A 19602-nucleotide genomic window follows, 5' to 3' on the forward strand; every position below is an offset into this window, starting at 1 on the left:
GGTAGATAGATTTTTAATAATTCCGATCAATAATTTTGGACTCTCGCGCACACGCTGGTGACATCACGCGATGTTTATAGTGCTATGGCGTACCAGGAAGGGGAGTCGCTTGAATCTTGGCTCAGTGAGTGATTAATCCCGTTTTATGAATTAACTAATGTGGCTAATTAGCTAGATACATTGCTGCGGGTGATAGGGCGGTAAATCCGTTAGTACGGAAGCTGTTAGCCCGCTGATAGCCGCTTTGCAGCTGCTACAGGGGGCTAACAGAGGGTCCTGGCTGACAGGCGACTGTGTGCATCATTAGCAGGATGGGTGGAGAGCTTTATTAAACCCTGTCTGGCTCACATTTGCCACTGACAGCTCTGTGATTGTTCAGAGAAGCTGTGCAGATAGTTGTTCCTCAGTAAGGTTTAATACTTGCAGCTGTTGGGCAGAAAACAGATTGGTCTGAATGATGAATGAGCAGTACTGCTGACACAATGAACACCACATCAGCAATTACAAAGTGGAAGAAGGATAACAATTGCTGCTTTGTTATGTTGATCACAAGACTCACAGGGAGCCATGCTCCCAGTAGGATGTGGTGTGTATACTGATGTACATAATGCCTTTCTTGGACAGATAAAGCCACCCATCCTACAAACAGACAGGAGGACTGGGAGTACATCATAGGCTTCTGTGATCAGGTCAACAAGGAGCTAGAAGGGTACGTCTGTCATATATTTGCAACCCCCTCTTTTTAAAAATCATTATCATTATCTCATCTTGTATTTCTTCTTGCAGTCCTCAGATCGCTGTGACTCTGCTCGTCCACAAAATCCACTCGCCACAAGAATGGGAGGCTCTCCAGGCTCTGACAGTAAGGAATGACTCATCTAAATGTCACCAAGCTCCCCTTTCCTCTTTACTTTGACTTCATCTTAACGACTTTGTGTGCAGGTATTGGAGGCGTGCATGAAGAACTGCGGGAGAAGGTTTCATAATGAAGTTGGAAAATACAGATTTTTGAATGAGCTGATTAAAGTCGTGTCTCCAAAGGTGAGCAGCCTCAAAAAGACTTTATTCATGCACTCAACAGATATATTTTTCTCAATATTTGGTCACAGATTTGTTAAAATCAGTGTTAGTGAGCGGCATCCACCTGCCAGGTGCTGCATATCAAGATGCTGATTGAACAGCGTCATTACTACACAGGTGTGTCTTTGGCTGCTCACAATAAAAGGCCACTCTGAAATGTGCAGCTTGATCACACAATACAGTGACACAGATGTCGTGAGATTTTAAGGAAGTGTGCATGCTGATGGCAGGAATGTCCACCAGAGCTGTTCCCCATGAACTGAATTATCATTTCCCTAAAAATCTGTTTGCACAGCTGATGAATTGCTGCACAAACCATCAGAAACCAGCACAGAGAAACATATCTATGTACTTATCTTCCTCACCAGGGTTTTGACCTGACAGCATTTTGTTATCATAACTGACTTGTGCAGTTGCTAAGTCGGTTGGATGTAATATGAAATTCAGGGAAACAACATTGGAGACATCTTATGGTAGTGATGAACATTCAGGTCAGGGGCAACAGCTCTGGTGGGTGCAGTCAGCATGCCAATAGCACGCTCTGTCAAAACATGGCATTGTGTTGTGTGATCAAACTGCACATTTTAGCGTGGCCCTTTAATTGTGACCATCCCAAGGCACACCTGTGTGGTAATGCTGCTGTCAGGTGGATGGATTATCTTGGAAAAGAAGTGCTCACTAACAAGAATTTAAACAAATTTGTGACCAAAACTTGAGACAATATGTCTATTGAGTGCATAAAAAGTCCAAAATCTTCAACTTAAACCTGTGAAAAATGGGAGCAAAAACAAAAGTGTTTACATTAAAAGTATGCAGACTGTGTGTCCTACCCATCCAGCTACTTTTAAGTCACCCTTTGTTTCCAGTACATGGGTGAGAGCGCACCTGAGAAGGTGAAGACGAAGATAGTTGAGATGCTGTACAGCTGGACGGTGGCTTTTCCAAATGAAACCAAGATCGGTGAAGCCTACCAGACGCTGAGACGACAAGGTGTGTAGAGATCACTCAGATGGCACAATTAACATAATGCGTTTGAAAAGACACCTTATTATAATGCTCACTCTCTCCACCAGGCCTTGTGACACATGACCCGGAGTTACCTCTGGACCGGACTCTGATCCCCTCGCCTCCGACACGACCTAAACATCCAGTGTTTGACAATGAGGACATGGGCAAGGTGAGAGATGTGTTTTGTAAAACTCAAACAGGCTGATTACATGTGAAGTAACTCAGGAAAATAGGGAAAGACAACATGGCTCCTCTCTGAATGATTCATGTTTGGCTCTTGATTAAAGACATTCCCAAGAAATGAAGGGCAGCATCGCCAAAAGTTAAGCAGAATCATTTGTTCTAGGTTAAAACATGGGCTGTCCAATTATTAGTAAATGACAGTACAGCACACACAGTTGTACGTGTTTAAGTGTGTGTCTGTTTGTGTGTTTAGCTGCTTGCTGAGCTTCTCCGCAGTAAAAATCCAGAGGACCTCCAGGAAGCCAACAGATTGATCAAAAACATGGTGAAAGAGGTAAGAGCTGTATCGAATATTTTCTTGCCCCACGAGGTACTACAGGGACTCATGACTCATTAAGTCATTAAAGTAGTTTACAGTAACATTGTGTCTCGTTGTTTTGTCAGGATGAGGCTCGAGTGCAGAAGGTCACAAAGCGTATAAACACACTGGAGGAGGTGAACATCAATGTGAAGCTGCTGACGGAGATGCTGTCCCACTACAACAAAGACAGCTCCACTGAATCAGACAAGGATATCATTAAGGTGTGTACCCATGCACAAACACACACACACACACACACATTTTAGATGGTAAACTGTAGCTGAGTCCAAATGTCTAACCTGTGAACCAATGACTGTACATGAAGATTTCCTCACACTGTACAAAAGTGAAGCCACAATATCCCGGATACAGCTGCTGCCATCTTGCTCTGGCGACGTCATTTGGAGCCAGAGTTTGTGCAGTAGCGACCTCTGCAGTATCGAGTTCCCACTTATACACCCATCCAACCAGTCGTGAAGACACCACTGATCGCGGGGACACTAGTTGGCACACACAGCTGTCAATAATGACGTCACATCCCCTTTTTATAGCATCGAAATAGCTAATATAAACCAAACTTGGAAGAAAATTCACACTTGAACAAACCTAAAATGACAGAAACCGTCTTTCGGAAAAATTTATTTGACATGCACTTTGAGTTTTTAGTTTGGGCCATATCCCGTCTGCTAACATGGAGAGAGCTGGCTTTATGACCTGTACTGCAGCCAGCCACCAGGGGGCGATGGAGATGCTCTGGCTTCACTTTTGGGGAGAAGTGATTGCTACCACATTTATATGCAGTTTGTGCTCTGGACTTGCAAACTGAGCCCACTCAGACTTAAGTCATACGTACTGTGAAGTGTGCACTGTGGACACGTAAAGTCTGTGAGTCAGCACACTGTCACATCCATGTTGCAGTGAGTTATGGGTATTTAAATCAGTGAGTCTGGTGAAGACTGCAGCCTGAGCGAACTCTGGAAGTCTGCATAAAGTCCACCTGAGGCCTCTTGAATTGTGGCTTTGGACAGCCCTCAGCACTTGCAGCCTTCCCGGGAACACACCCTCAAATTCTGCAAGTGTGGTGAAGTTCGGACATTTGGATTTAGTCTATATAAATAACAGCAGAGAGAAAAACAACTTTACCAGATGTCTCTCCATTTTGATTTTGTACTAGTGTCTCATACTTGTTTGAAATCACACAATCAACGCTGTCATCCTGAGAAAGTTCATCTGGCACACAACTCATTTTATCTCTTCTTCCGTCAGTGTCATTTGCAATAATGCATCAAAGGCAGCTAGGAGATTATGATGATTCAGGGTTTTGAAGGGAAGACGCCAGATGTGGAGCTGGTGTGGTTACACATGGTCTGCATTTGTGTGGCCAGTTGTAAAAACAAAAGTGTTGCTTTTATATTTTTCTCAGGGTATTTTATGTGTTTGCATTGTGATGTGTACACCGATAAACTGTCTTAACTAACTACAGAGATTCCAGCACCAGCTGGTGTCACAGCCTCATTTAATCTTCACAGTGCCGTCTTTGTTTTTCCTCTCAGGAACTGTACGAGCGGTGTGACAAGCTGAGACGTGCTGCTTTCAAAATGGCCACTGAGACAGAGGACAATGACACCAGTTTAGGTTTGTTTGGTATTTTCTCATCTGAAGAAGTCCCGTCTTGACTTCTTGATCATTGTGTGTAATCTGTAATGTTTGACTCCTCAGGTGACATCCTGCAGGCCAGCGACGACCTCTCCAGGGTCATCAACTCTTACAAGAAGATAGTTGAGGGGCAGCCCATCAACGGCGACAGCGAAGAGCCTCGATCGACAACTGGTCACAGTGAGAGTGGTAAGAGGCATTTTATAATCAGGAACATTTTACATTTAACTGTGAGTGCTTTGTGCTCTAGATATCCTGCCGCTGTGTAATTAATCCAGCAGCTGCAATCAATCTCATTTCAACAGAGACCACAGACACGCTGATCGATCTCGCCGGCCTCGACACTCCGAGCCCTCCTCAACCTGCAGCCCCTCCCTTCCAGACCTCAGATCTTGTCCCCACCACTCTAACAGCTTCCCCCATCCCTGTCCTGCCGCCTCCTCCCAAACGCTTGGCCGGCTCCCATGGCAGTCAGAGCAGCAGCCCGAGTCACCCCCCCCTCGACAAGGCTTCCACTGCACTCTCTCTGCTTGACGACGAGCTGCTGTCTCTAGGTAGTGTATCCCTACTGTGACGCACTGAGTTAAAGCAGTGGGTCTCAAACTGTGGGGCGGGCCCCCCTGGGAGGGTATAGAGTCACTGCAGGCGGGGCGTGGATGACCAGGGAAAACAGCAGCATCACCACCAGCATCTTTAAGGGTGTTTTCACACTTGGTCCTTTTCAGCCCTCTAGAATGACTCAGAGCTGTGACTAAGCATTTTTTGCTCATATGTGAACACTCTAAGAGAACTCAGACCTCTCTGAAGCAAACTGAACTCGGTCCACCTGAGTAGGTGGTTTTAATTGGTTTTAATTTTAAATTCATCTGAAAGTGAGGGGCTTCATAACCGCACTGCAGTGCCACATCAAAGTACAAACAAAACTACATCAGTTTATATTATATATAGGCTTTGGTGTGAAAAGAAAGAGAACTGAGTCCTTTTTCAAATGAACTGACAATGTGAACACAAAAGAACTGAGTCCTGTTTCTGTTGGTCCACTTTTTGGTTCACTTTAAGAGGACTGAGTTCAGTTTGTTTAAAAAGGACCATACGTAAAAACACCCTAAAGCTTCCTGAAAAAAAAAGAGAAAGAAAAGTTTTTAATGTTTTTATTTTTTAAAATCCAGCAGTAACTTCCTGAAGTCTCCACTAGTTGCCTGGCAACTGCTCCCAGCAGCGTATCGCCCTCTGAATTGACTGAATTGTTTTTGTATTCCGGTTTTTGTATGGATTGCAGGCAGGCTCAGCCACCTCCATGTTGAGATCTGTATCCAGCTCTGAATTAGCTTAGAGCCCTGTTTTCCTCGGCTTCCAGTATTTAGGCTAAGCTAAGCTAACCATCTCCTAGCTGTAGCCTTATATTTAATAGACAGATATGAGAGTGGTATCAACCTTCAAACGAATCCTCAAAAGAAAATCTGGGTTCTGGGATTAAAAAAAAAAAAAAAAGGTTAAAATAAGTTAAATATACACATAAAAATATAGAAATACGTTCTCGCTTTTGACGATACAAATGTCTGCACCTTCTCTCAGGTCTGAACGACCCTCCTACCTCCCTGAGCAGCCAGTCAAAACCCATGCTGAACGAACTGTCCAATCAGTGGACTTCCTTGCAGGTAAATCTCTGAGCAACGTGAACCAAACCTCAGCTTGTTAGTCAGTGTGTGATTGGAGGGAGTAAGTTAACTCCTGTCTCCACATCTCCTCCACAGGCTCCAGCTTCAGGTGTGGACATGTTTGGCACTATAGCTTGTTCAGGTCCAGTGGTGCCTCCAGCTGAACCAGCTGCTGCCACACACAGCCTCCAGAACCTGCAGGACCTGGCCATGATGGGCTTTTCAGATCACAAGAGGTACAGTGTTTGTCTCTCCACTCGCAGTATATTTCCACAGGATTGGCCCTTGTTTGTGGACATATTAACCAGTTTGGTGATTTATTTTGTATATACAGTACTTTAAGGTCTTACAGTGATCTATCAAATATGATTTTCAGTTTATCCAGCCAGATGACTGTTAGAGGAGGCTTTGGGATGCCTGCAGCAGCACCTTCCCTCGTACCCGGGCAAGGCTCTCCCTCCTCACCCTCTCTTCTCCAGAGCACAATGCCCGGCTCTCCTGCTCTGACCCACGTCAAGGCCCAGGGTCTGGGCTCAGCCCCGGGCAGCCCGCTATTCCGCTCTCTGTCCCCCTGCCACCCTCCTCTCCAAGGCAGCCCGGCCAGAGCCACAGACATCTCCCTGAGCAATGTTTACGTTCCTCTGGAGGCCATCAGACCAAGTAAGGACAGCAGGAATGAGGGGTGTAACTAATGGATAGCTCATGTCTGCTTGTTCCTGATTGGCTGTGTCCTGTCTGTCCTCAGGTAAAGTTCTGCCTGTGACAGCCTACGATAAAGACGGTGTCCGCATGCTCCTCAACTTTGCATCTGACTGCCCCCCTGGCAGACCCGACGTGTTGGTAATGGTGGTGTCCATGCTCAATACAGCGCCCCTGCTTGTTCACAGTGTGGTACTGCAAGCTGCTGTGCCCAAGGTAGAGACGTTTATTCCTCTGTTCATTCATATGGTCTTTAATTTGCTATGTTTCATGTCAAGCCACAGCTGGTAGGAGGCTTGAGCAGTCCGTACATCACATGATGTCTTCCAGAGTTACATTCTTTTCAGTGTGAATTTAACCTTTTGTTCGGCCACCCACGGCATGGAAACACAAAGAAAGTCTTGAAAAATGTGAATTTGTCCTTTAGAGTAGCTGGTGAACCCTATTTCCCCATGTTTTTGTGTCTTAAGTGACTAATGGAGACAGCAGTGTTTGAACTTAGTCCAGTATTGAGCGAGAGCGCTGAAGCTGGCAGCCCTGAAACAGGCTGGGCAACTGTGCACCATCAATTTACATCCATTAATTGATAGATCAGATTATTATTGCTAAGTGTCTGACAACATTATGGAGAGGATCTCTACAGAGATGGATCTTTTTTTTAAAGAGTACAATCCCTTTTGTTTAACCAAAAACAGCCCCAAAATGGCTATCGCCAAACCCACCAGACTCCATTAAAAAAAATAGTAATTTTATTATCGTAAAACACACTTCATTCAAAGTGAATAAAAACAAAATAAAACTCCCAGAAGCCGTCTTGGTTCGTCTTTTCACTGTTCCAACAATTTCCAACTCTGGTCTGGTTGAAGTAAACCCTTAATTCGGCCAGTTAGATGTGAAAATATGCTGGCTCTATGCATGCTAAAATTACTGTTTTTTTGAATGGGGTCTGGTGGGTTTGGCGATGGCGATAACAAAAAGGCTCTTACTCTTGAACAAATGGTCTATCTCTGTAGGGAGCCTTTCCATAATGATGTCAGACACTTAGAAAAATAGTCAGAGCCTGTCAGTGGCAAAAACGAGCACTTTAAGTGGACGTAAATTGATGACTGTTGCAGCTCCCTGATAAAAACTGGACCAATTTCAAAAATTGTTGTCTTAATTAGTGACTTAGACACAAAAACATTAGTAGAAAAAAGGGTCCAGGTTGAAAAATACTGAAGTTACCTTTTAATAAATGAAGAAAACACAGCTGACTCCTTTTTTCATCCTCCACCAGTCAATGAAGGTGAAGCTGCAGCCTCCATCAGGAACAGAACTGGCACCATTTAACCCTATCCTACCTCCAGCCTCCATCACCCAGATCATGCTGCTGGCCAACCCCACAAAGGTAAGGAACTTAAGGACGTAAATACACAAATGACTTTGATAGTGATGCCAATAATGCTGAAAGAACTGTGTGTGTTCAAAGGACAAGGTGCGTCTGCGCTACAAGCTGGCTTTCACACTCGGAGACCACCTGTGCAACGAGGTCGGAGAGGTCGACCAGTTCCCCCCACCAGAGACGTGGGGTCACCTATAGAAACATGCGCGCCTGCTATCACTCGGCAGGGACAGACCGGTTCGTACTCCATGAAGGGATACTTCTGTGTGTGTTTTCACATCCATCCCAGAGAGAAAGACAGGGGAGGTGGGGAGATTGAGCTGCACTCCACCTTTCAGCTTCACATTCCTTATAGTACTTCATTTATTTGGCCACTGGCTTTGAGAAGCTAACAGCAGACACACCAGTTGTATTTATACAGTGCTTGTATACTTTTGTGCAGATAGCTAACAAACTAAAGACGTACACTGGTCGTACAGGCGGCTGTGGTGTTTACAGGTCGATGGCATTGAGATAAATATTTTAATGGATCTTCCCCAGGGTGAACATAACAGACTCGAATGTACTGTAAATTATCGATGCATTAGAGCTCAGCCCGACTGACATGATGGATTGCAGCATATAAAGAATATTTTAAAAGATACTAACCTCAAATTAACGGAGCCTACGATACAACACTTGTGGTTTTATTTGTTTATTCTCTGGAAGAGTACTTTGTCGACCCACAGAAAACATACTTGAATATATTCAGAATTTGAAAATGGGATCAGGTAGATGTGGTAGGATGGAGTTACACTGGAAAATTCATCCGTTAAGCAAAAATTACTGTAGGTTTTTGACATAATAAAAAGGAAACGTGTATTTTTCCACCTGGGCCACATGTTTTTGTGTCTAAGTGACTAATAGAGACAACTGTTTTTAAAATTGTTCCAGTATTGAGAGAGAGCGCTCCAGCCACAGCGGCAAAACGGGCTGCAATGTAAACCCTACGGACAATTACACACCGTCAATTTACATCCATTAAAAGTGCTTGTTTTGCCACTGACAGGCTCAGGTTATTGTAAGTGTCTAACATTACGAATAGGACCCCACAGAGAAACTGAATGTTTTTCCTCACCATTCACTGGTCTGTTTGTCAGTGTGTGTAACCAAGGGTGTGTTCTGAATCGCATACTTTTTCATTTTACTTTTAGAAGGTGCTGCTGCTGCCCTTAAAAAGTACGTACTGTTGCATGTGTATGCACACAATCAGGACATACTTCTTCCTGAACTTTGACCCTCTTACTCATATATCCATTACCATGGAGATAAAACATATGCCGTTCAGTGAGCTCAGCAGAGCCTGGACAGCTCTGATGTTGTTATTTTTGTTGATTCTAGCATTTTATATTGACGATAGTAACATCACAGAGGCTGTACACTTCTCTGTCATTGTAATTAAATACTTTGGAACTTTTTTCGTTGGTTATATTTATGATCATTTTATCCAGTTAAACAATAATATTAGTTTTGGCTGAGTATTTACCTGATTTCTAAAAAGTTAGGAGGGTAGGACTGGATGTATTTTGGGGGACAGTCTTAACCATCAGATGTATGCTGACGACTCAGACGCCCTGTCTCCTTATAGTGCTGGCTCACAGAAACTGCTCAGTCTGCTCAGCTCATGGTGTGGGCAGTATGGCATTAAGTTTAACCCTAAAAAGAGTGTTATCATAATTGCTCAAACCAAGGAGGAACAGAGGCAAATGACCTATGTGATGGTGATGATGTGTAGCGCCAGTGTTGTAAACTCTGCGCACAAGCCGGAATGCTGGCTTGTAAATTTTACATGTGTACAGATTATGTTAAAACAGTCTTTAATGATGCCTTAAGAATCCTGCTCACGCTCCCAAGACGAACAAGTGCAAGTTACGTTTGTGGCGAGCAATGTTCCCACCCTTTATGCTGTGCTGAGGAATTGAATGAATGAATGTATGTGTCGATTAAGTGATTCAAAAAATGTAATTATACTGAGCCCACGCAGAGTGAAACAACGTACTCCTTGTTTTTGGAAACACTGGAACAAATGTCTGTATGTGTTGTAATGACTGTAGACTTGTGGACTGCAATGACGTCTGTTGCTGTCTTTGTATTTATTTGATTTAATACTGGTATGGACCTATGTGGAAAAGTCTGCAAGATTTCAGTTTAACATTTGGATACACACACTAACAAACAGACCGGATCAAGTGAAAGGTAAAGAAAAATGTTGTATTTCTCTGTAGGGTCCTTTAAATAATGTGTCAGACACATAAAAATAATAATAATCTGAGCCTGTCAGTGGCAAAAACAAACACTTTTAGTTGACGGTGCACAATTGCCTGTAGGGATGAAACTGCAGCCTGTTTGTTGTCTCCATTAGTCACTTAGACATAGGAACATAGGATCCAAGTTCAAACATACCAAAGTTTACCTTTAATGTCGCCCTGTTTTAGATTACTGGACCAATACTGTTTAATTTAATGCTGTAAAGGAAACCAGCTCCACTTAAGATGGTTCAATTATAATTATAAATATGTCGTTATAACTCGAGCCGACTGAGTCAAACTCTGGTTTTGCTTTCTGTGATTATTACTTTTATCTTTTGAAATTAAATGAAAGGTGATTTCATTTCAGTCTTGATTTTAGCAGAGTTCATATTTCTGTTCTGTATTTAAAGATGTTTCTACCAGTGTCAGTATTGGGAGTATTTCTGTCATATTTATTATTTCCTGTTCTGTTATAGTATTTCAGTGCATCACTGAACCTAGAAAATGTGAACTGGAACATCTGAATTTAAAATTTTGGTGGCTTGAAAGGGAAACATGTCACCAGGCGTGTGTGTTCAGCAGTGGGACAGAGTGGAACTGTGCTGTGAGTACATTTTCATAAATCAGTCCTCTCGATCCGCCTTTAGGGTCCCTTCTCTGGCAGTCCTCAGCTCGTCGTGTGGGATGTACAGAGGAAATGTGTGTTTAATGTACATAGTGTGTAATGTACCTATTGTGTGTTGTATGACAAGTTATGTGAACACGTGACGTGTAGATTTTGGGAGAGTGTTAGGTTTGTACATACTGTATGATGTGCCATTTGTTCGCTACATGAAAATAAATATTTCTTTCAATGGATGTCTGATGTTCGGAGATGATTCAACGATTTTTACAACAGAGTACATCATGAAAAGTGTTTTATTATCAAAGAGCACATTTTGATTACTTGAATTTATATACAATACAAAAATGCAAAAGAAGAGCTTTGTTTTAATGACACCGTTTATGCTTCTACAGTTCCCTCTTTGACGATGGCCATCGCCAGATTCCTGGCCAGAGCGAGTCTCAGCAGCTCCACTTTGGTCAGCTCTATTTCTTCATCCTGGAATTACAAATACACTCACATGAGAAGTGCATGGATGAATGCATTAGGGATAAACTGTTCTCAAGGAGTTTAACTTGTAGTGGTAAAGATAAACAGGGTTTCACAAACCTTCCTTCAGACTATAGCACCAAATTTACATCAACACCAACCAAATGATAAGTACTTCTGCAGGGCTCAACCACAAGGATTGCCCAGTTGCCCAGGGCAAGTAAAATGCCACGTCAAGCTCGTAAATCTTGCAACTCACTTTCCTGATTGGGCAAGTGGAAAAAAAATAATTAAGGCTTTGCAGTTGTAAAGCTGCAAAGCCTTAAGGCTTTGCAGTTGTAAACAAGCTCGCCTGTGAAAGTGAAAGTAAAAGCCGACCCCAGATTCACTCTCGTCTGCTGTTTTGCCTCGCTAGATTTGCGTTTTTCTGCGCTGTGCCTGTGATTTTTGTGGCCTCCTCTTGGATGTGTGCTGCTTATGGTCTGGCACCTGGTTGCTACCTGTTTAAAAGGCCCCGCCCTCACCTGAGCGCTGTGCCAAGGAATGTCCGGTACACAGCAAGATAAGAAAATACAGGCAGAGGTCGTGTGTCTTTAAACACATCATATTTTCCTTGACCCTTTGTTGTTATTTGATAGCTGCTATTAAATAAAACAAGCTGTAGAAAGGTGAGTAAAAATTGACTTTGGGCAAGTAGATTAACTTGAACCCTGACTTGCGTCATCACTTCAACTGGGGAAAAAAAATAATTAAAACTAGTAATTAAAAGCCAGTTTCTTATGTAAACAACGATCAGCATCAGAGTGACGTCATCACCACCTGAGCAGGATTAAGGCTGTGTGAGGAGATGACGCGTACCTGCATGTCTGTGCCGGGAGCTGTGGTGTTCAGTGACGAGGTGAGCTCCTCTAAGCAGAACATCAGCTCGTGGGTTTGGTCTGCTGAGAAGATCACCTAAAAATTCGACAAACAAAGGCAGCTTTTAGTTGAAAAGTGATGATGCTTGTTTTTATGTCATGTGTCATTGCTGATGTGTTTTTGGTGCTCCTTTGCATTCACACACTGTACAGGGCGACTGACCTCTTTCTGCTCCAGCAGCGGCAGCGCGTCGGTCAGCAGAGTCATCCAGAAGCTTCGGGGGGCGATCTTTGCCGTCATGAGGGAGAGGAGCAGCTTGGCCGCCTCACCGAAGCGCTTCTCTTCGTACAGCTTGTGGAACTCACGGTACTTCCCTAGGAATGCCAAGAGAGCAGGAACGTTTTCAGATTTCAGAACGTCTGCATCCCTTCTCAATAAATATACAGGTCTATTTATAAATGAACAGAGTTTACAATAGGTCATAAAAGCCATTTCTTCAAACGTACTGGGTTTTTTATGAATAGTTCATCTATTTTCCTGCAGTAAATCACACTGTCACATGCTGCTGCATTAAGCCGTACATGGCTTTATTTAGACCTCTGTGTGTGTGTACACGTCTCTGTGTCTGAGTCTCATGTGACTGCCTAAAAGAGACAAGAAGGGAAGCTGTCCAGGAGACGATCTGCCCTCACTGAATGTCCCCTCGCTTGGTGTGTGAGTTTAACTTGTGAGTCACAAGTTCAGCAGGGTTACAACTGCTACAGTGTGTGTGTGCATGTCTCTTGTTCATACCAAGGAAAGTGAGCCTGTCGCTGAGCAGCATTGCTGGACCCAAGTTGTCTATCAGGTCCAAATCAGAGAAGGTCCCTCTGGCGCAGTAATCCTGCAAGAACCTGACACACACACACACACACACACACACACACATGCATGTAATAATGGACAGATCTAACAAACATAAAGCAACAGAAACAAGGACTTTTTTTATGTCTTTAGGTGTAATCAGCTCCAGAACTAACCTCTCTGAGATGAGAGTAGCAAAGGCAGCGTCTTTAGCCCTGATGCTCCAGGAGAGAGCAGAGCCCAGTCTGTTGTTCCTCAGGGCCCGCATAGCCATGATCTTACAGATACTCCGCACTAAATGAGGGTGAGAAAGTAAAGGTTTAAGTCCCTACTGCACTGGGAAACACACAATTATATCAATGTTTGTGTAAGACAGGTGGATACTAGAGAAAGAAAGCGCTACCTTGCTCTGACATTTGCCTCTGCTCACAGATCCGGAGCACCTTGAGGGCTTTGCGCTCTGTGTCTAAAGGAACGCGCTCAATCTGCAGCTCCAGGTAGACACGGCCAAACTCTGGGCAGTTGTCAAAGTAATCCACCGCCAGCTGCCACAGACTTCACACAAACACAGACACGAAAACATCCTATAACGTGAGGCATTTGTAGAGGCAAATTAAAATATCATGACGCTGCTGTCTCGTTGTTGAACTCTGCTGACACCTTATTATTTTATTAAATACACTATCAGCAGGATTTTCCTACCATGAAGACAATTAGCACACATAAATCAGCATACCTGTGATGAGTGAAGAGCCCAGAGGCGTATTCTAACAGGAGGAACTCTCTCAAGTTGGAGCCAAAGCTGAACAAACACACCAGAATGACACGTTCAATTTTCTATGAACACAGTGTGCAATCTTGTTATGTCCAGATTAAAAGTGTGTGCAAAGTACACACGCAACCAAACAGAGTCCCTACTGTAGATTGTGAGACTGGAGGAGTTTGCAGTGATCCAGCAGATCTGTCAAATGGGCCACAAACCACCAGTTGTTGAGCGCGATGCTGAAGAGACACACAGTGGAGGAAACAGGGAATCAGGAAAGAGTTTATAGCCTGAAGATGTAAGCATGTATGTGGCTTGCTGTATGCGCTGTTTGTATGTATAGATGGATGTGATCCTGCGTGTTACCTGCAGTCTTTGATGACCTGATGGATGTCAAACTCAAAGGCAGCCAGTAGGATGCTGTCCAGCGGCTCTGGGACGCTCCTCGAGTCCAGAAACATCGTCATGCATGACTGCAGCACACACACACGCACACACAGTAAATCACAGGAATGTTGTAGCAGTGAATGCGAATGCTGAATGGTGCCGCAGCAGTTTTTGTAGCGTACCTGTGCATAGTAGTGTAACTCAGTGGGTTTGACTGTGGGGTGGCAGAAGAGCAGTCTAGTGACCAGGAAGTGGTACCAGGTGCTCAGTAGCTCCTTGTGCTCCAGCAAAGTGTCTTCATCCCCCAGCAGGATCTAAATTACATCACAAAATGTCTTAAACAGGACTTCTTATTGCATATACAGTACAAACATCATTTTACATAGGGAACTGACCTTGCAGATGACCTCTAGGTGTTGGTTGCTGGCAAACGAGTTGTCCTGCAGGCAGCGGTCCACCTCCTCGTGCCAGTGTCTCCACTTCACGTCAAACTCTGTCAGCGTCTGGGTGCCACTGGGCTGAAGGATTATCATAGACAGTTAAAAAGGTGAACGCCTCTATTGGTTGGTTTATGAACTGTTATTGAGTTTGAATTACACGAACGCTGCCCCTGTGTTGTGTGAACATACATAATATGTTCGTATGATATCTGTAATGTGAGGGAGGAGTGCCTGTCCTGTGTCAGGAAGGTTGGAAAAGTCTCTTTTCATCTACAGCATGAGCAAAAATGGATTAAAATATCGATTAAAAAGAAAAATAAACTGCTAGCTAACTCATATTACTTCACATTATACTAACTAAATATTTAAAATGAATTCAAGGAATAAGGAAATTAAAAACAGGTTAACAGCTGCATGCTTACTCATAGCACAGCAGGTCAACTCAAAGGTAACTACAGCCAATACAGATGTACAATGTGCCTTTCTAAGCCACTGAACCAGTATCACAGATCATTTTGGTATTATCTTAATTTAAATAACATTATTACGCCAACAGAATGCATCAAATAAACCATGTGATAATGTAAATCGAGGTGTGATTCTGCTGATCTGCATCACACATTAAAGGTGTTACTTGTGCATATTAATGAGACATCATGCACAAACTGTCCTCTACCTCGTGTGTTTTCGAAACAGGCCAGAACTATTCCATTTACAGCTGACATCAAACCATGTGTGAACTAATTCTGGCAAACATGAATACAAAATAGCATGCAAATATCATCTTGCCAAGGCAAATAAAAAGCTACACAATGAGATAATTCACTGAAAGATGATCTTACGTTGTAGAAGGGCATCTTGCTGAGCAGAGTGTCCATCAGCTTGTACATGTTCCTGGCAGCAGGCTGCAGGGTGGCCTGCTTCACCAACATCTGTCTGGCTTCTTCCAACCTGCCCTGCAGCACATAACTCACCACCTGTGCAGACACAAAACAGATCATCACTGAGATTCCACGCACAGAATCAGGGATGGGCGTGAATATAGCTTGTATCGTTTCAAAGACAAAAGTGTGTGGGTGTGTGCTGCACCTACCACATCCCAGTAGTCGTGGTGCTCAGCAGGGCTCTCACTCTGCAGCACTTCTCGGGCCTTCTCATCCACATCAGCCTTGTGTAACCGTACCCAGTCTAAGAGGTGGAGCAACAGGGACCCCGCTGAGGACGCAGAAACACTTGTTTGCTTGGAGTCTCAAAGACAGTTATAAAATGTGTTCCAAAGATACAGATGAACCACGAGCACAAAATCAAACTCTAACCTGGAGCAGCATCAATAAACAGCACCTCACACAGATTCCAGATCAGTTCGATGGCCAACAAAATGGACACCTGTAACACCACAACAGAGGCTGCAGTTAGGACTGTGTTTCAGTTTTCAAATAAAATATCCTTGTTAGCATAAATTATACAACATAATAGTGTATATAATGTTGTAGCACAGATGCACATAAAGTCGTAGTAAGTAATATATACCTGATTTCCATATTGATTGGCCAATTCGCCATCTTTTGTAGAAACTGCAGAAAGGAGAGAAAGGAGAGTTTGATTATTCCTGTGTGAGTAATCATGTCGAAGGCTAAAACATCCAAATAATATTTCAAAATCCTGACCTGCAACTTGCTGAAGCTCCTCCATACAGGCTCGTATCACAGATCTGTAGTTTTTACTGATGCTGACGAATCTAAAGATCAAGACAGCGACAAATCATGAGATGTAATGTTTGGCTTGTGTCTCTGAAAAGCAACACAGTGAGATGCGCATCAGGTGGCCTTACTGGGGTTTTTTGTTCTTGCTGGGGAGGTCCTCTCTAATCGTCTGCAGGCCGACGAAGATGTGATGTGACTCATTGAAAAGTTTGCGTAAAATGGGGGAATATATGTCCTCATCTTTCCTGACCTCATGTATAGATGAGCTGCCGGATCCTTTCCCACCTGAAAATACAGGACAGAAGGTGATGACTAAGATACAAAAGGTAAAAGAGAGACTGAAAACCTAGAGATGGACTTGTATCCACATCTTAACATACCTGATGCTTTGTAAAGAGTCTCATACACAAGGATATCACCTGGACCCCACGCAAATCCCAAATGCTTCCCATCACTAGCTGCAGGAATATTCTGCATTTGAAGAAGAAAAGTGAAATTATCCAGTGAAACACTCGAACTGAGTTTTTTGAACATGAATTTCCTCTTTTTTCAATGCATTACTGCAATTTGAGAATTATAGAAAGTCTTGTTGGACATTTAATTTCATAAAATGGATAGGTGGGCAGTATTTTTCACATTCAAGAATTTTGTAGGCAAGCCAATTTTCCAATTTAACTTAAATTGTACTTATTCTCTGTCCATAATTCAAATGAACTAATTAGCCATCAATAAATTAAGTTAGAATACTTCCTAAATAACGAGTCTTCCATCATTGTATCTGTTTAATTTTCTTCCAGTGGTACACATTCAGCTTATCAAAGTAACATGGATAACATAACAATATTTAAATTACACAACTAAAAAAATAGACTACATGGATTTTTTACACAAAAGCTGCAATAGCAAGTACTTAAGACAATATCTGGTAAATACTATGTGCCCTGGCTTAAGGAGGAAGACTGTCGATCTACAAAATTATGACAAAAGCGAAATAAGTGATGTTGGGACACATTTTTTAAAATTTACAATCTCTCCTAACATAAAAAAATACACTGAAAACTGTAGATGACATTTATCCATCGAATGAATTCATCAGAACGAGATTTAAATTAGAGGTGGATAACTGTCACATATGCAGTACGGATGTAGAAACGACAGAAGTATCATTATGCAAAATCCCCCACAAACTTGATTCCTCTTTACCGAATAAATGCATTAAAGTAACATCAAAAATACTTCTGCCAGGAAACATATGTCAAATTATGATTAACTCTACCCCAGTGTCAGAAATTAGCAAGGGCCACGGGCAATTTGGCCCACAATTTATCCAAGAATGCCCCCAAAAGCCATGTTCCGGGGGCCAAAATTGCCCCCAGGTTTTCGAAACAACTATATGTATTTATATTTTTAACAGTATTACAATCTGACATTAAAGTATAATTTTATTTTCATTAAATTAATTTACCGTCACGTCTACAACTCATTTTCCAGACATAATCAACAAGATTGCACTGATTACGTGAGAGTAATCTGACAGAGAAGGGGAGGGGGCTTTGCTGTACCATAAGTATAAATTAACCATTTCTTGGGTAATCTGTGTCTACACAATGACAAATTAATGAAAAATTAAGGTAGAATGAATGTTAAATTTTAAATTAACTTACTTCCAGGATTGCATCTAAGGAATTTATAGTAATTTGGTCTTTTTAACAGTAAAAGTAACTGTAATGTGGTGAAACAGTAGTACTGCTATCAGTAGATTAATGGTTAAATCATCACATTTAAACTGGTTGAATTATAGGAAATCTGAGTGATATTTTGCAACCATAACTTTATGTAAATGATTATTTATTTCATTTATAGTGGTTTCTACTGAAGAGTGAAGAGACTATCTTAGTTTGTTTTGCTTTTCATGTGCTTATTGTTAGAACATAATTACAATTTTTTGATGGCCCCCAAACATTTTGAAAATGCCCCCATTTTTTTAGATCTTGGGGGCCAAAATTGCCCCCAAAATATTTTGTTAATTTCATACCCTGCTCTACCGTCGTGACTGTTTTCTATTTGTGTGATTTATTTATGTTTATTGTTATTGTCTTTTTTGTCTCTTATTTCCCTTAGTTAAGTTAAGTAACGACAACAGAATTATTCTCCATGGCTTAATATGGTAGCATTCAATGTTTAGGAGGTGGGATTTATTTTTTAAATTTAAAATTTGTTTTAATTTAAAATATGTTTTATAAATGTATATAAATCTAAAGTATATATATTATTAAGTATATATACTTAACAAGATTAACATATAATTTTATTTTTATATATATATATATATATATATAAATTTACATACAAAAAATCTCTACTTTGACACTTTCTTTTTTTAATACTTAATCTTTTTTAAAGCCCATTTTCATATATAAAGCTTTTTTATTTTTTAATTTACAATTCATTACAATTAAAATTTCAGTGAGAGCTAAAGGGAAAATAAATAAAGAAAAGTATGACAGATATAAACAACCAATACATTCAAAGTAAAATAATGATAGAGAAAAAATAAAAACACTGGCACTTTTCACATGTTTGAAGACCTGTGTATTTATATTTATAACATCTAATGTTTCTGACCCACGTTATTAAAACTTTCCGTGTTATATCATAATAATATTCCGCTATATTAGACTTTTAGTGATGTTGCGCTACAGTTAGCTTGTTAGCAACGCTGCTCAGAGGGAGAAATTAAGAGAGAAAACTAAACTACAGCGGTGACTTACTGTGACTGCCGGCTCAACATCTAACTCCTCCATCACGGAACAATAATATCAATACAATATATTATTAATTACTAACTATTCAGCTGTAAACGCTCCACGCCATGAACTACCGGTGCAGAGCAGCTGCTTACGCGCCTCGGTTATTCATTCAAAGGACCCTTGCGGCGCAGGTGTGACGTCACGGAGAAAGCTGCCCTTCCTCCTGCCTGTTTTATTATCTGCAGTGTTTGACTCCTGATGTGGTTTTGTCCGCTGTAATATCAGATATATCTTATTTTTTAAAACCGCTATGTTACTGTGGAGAGAGGTATGTGGTCTGTCTCACATTTATAAGAGTAGGTGGGTGGCTGTGGTGTGACTTTTTTATTTATTTATTTTTTATCAAGACCCTCCCCAAAGTTACAAAGATTATATTTTTTCCTTGAGCCTC

General features: G+C 41.8%; 2 protein-coding genes across 2 annotated transcripts; one reads left to right on the top strand and one right to left on the bottom strand.

The window, feature by feature from the left end:
* Positions 1–35: 35 nt before the first annotated feature.
* On the top strand, positions 36–11156 carry gga3b (golgi associated, gamma adaptin ear containing, ARF binding protein 3b). The gene is made up of 17 exons (XM_049560633.1): positions 36–124; positions 625–709; positions 787–862; positions 943–1041; positions 1947–2070; positions 2154–2257; positions 2525–2605; positions 2716–2853; positions 4186–4267; positions 4352–4477; positions 4594–4842; positions 5864–5946; positions 6043–6182; positions 6323–6606; positions 6692–6861; positions 7922–8032; positions 8114–11156. The coding sequence occupies exons 1-17, from the start codon at positions 85–87 to the stop codon at positions 8222–8224; spliced, it is 2103 nt and encodes a 700-aa protein (XP_049416590.1). The 5' UTR covers positions 36–84; the 3' UTR covers positions 8225–11156.
* Positions 11157–11214: 58 nt separating this feature from the next.
* On the bottom strand, positions 11215–19312 carry nup85 (nucleoporin 85). The gene is made up of 19 exons (XM_049560855.1): positions 19173–19312; positions 16782–16872; positions 16530–16686; positions 16366–16436; positions 16229–16272; positions 16015–16084; positions 15792–15913; positions 15541–15675; positions 14654–14776; positions 14441–14572; positions 14238–14344; positions 14027–14110; positions 13845–13910; positions 13512–13663; positions 13285–13402; positions 13058–13158; positions 12488–12639; positions 12266–12361; positions 11215–11416 (listed from the first exon to the last, which is right to left on the bottom strand). Exons 1-19 carry the CDS (start codon positions 19203–19205, stop codon positions 11318–11320), a joined length of 1953 nt encoding a protein of 650 aa, XP_049416812.1. The 5' UTR covers positions 19206–19312; the 3' UTR covers positions 11215–11317.
* Positions 19313–19602: the final 290 nt, after the last annotated feature.

Source organism: Epinephelus fuscoguttatus, linkage group LG19 (genome assembly GCF_011397635.1).
Source record: "Epinephelus fuscoguttatus linkage group LG19, E.fuscoguttatus.final_Chr_v1".
Taxonomy (NCBI): Eukaryota; Metazoa; Chordata; class Actinopteri; order Perciformes; family Serranidae; genus Epinephelus; species Epinephelus fuscoguttatus.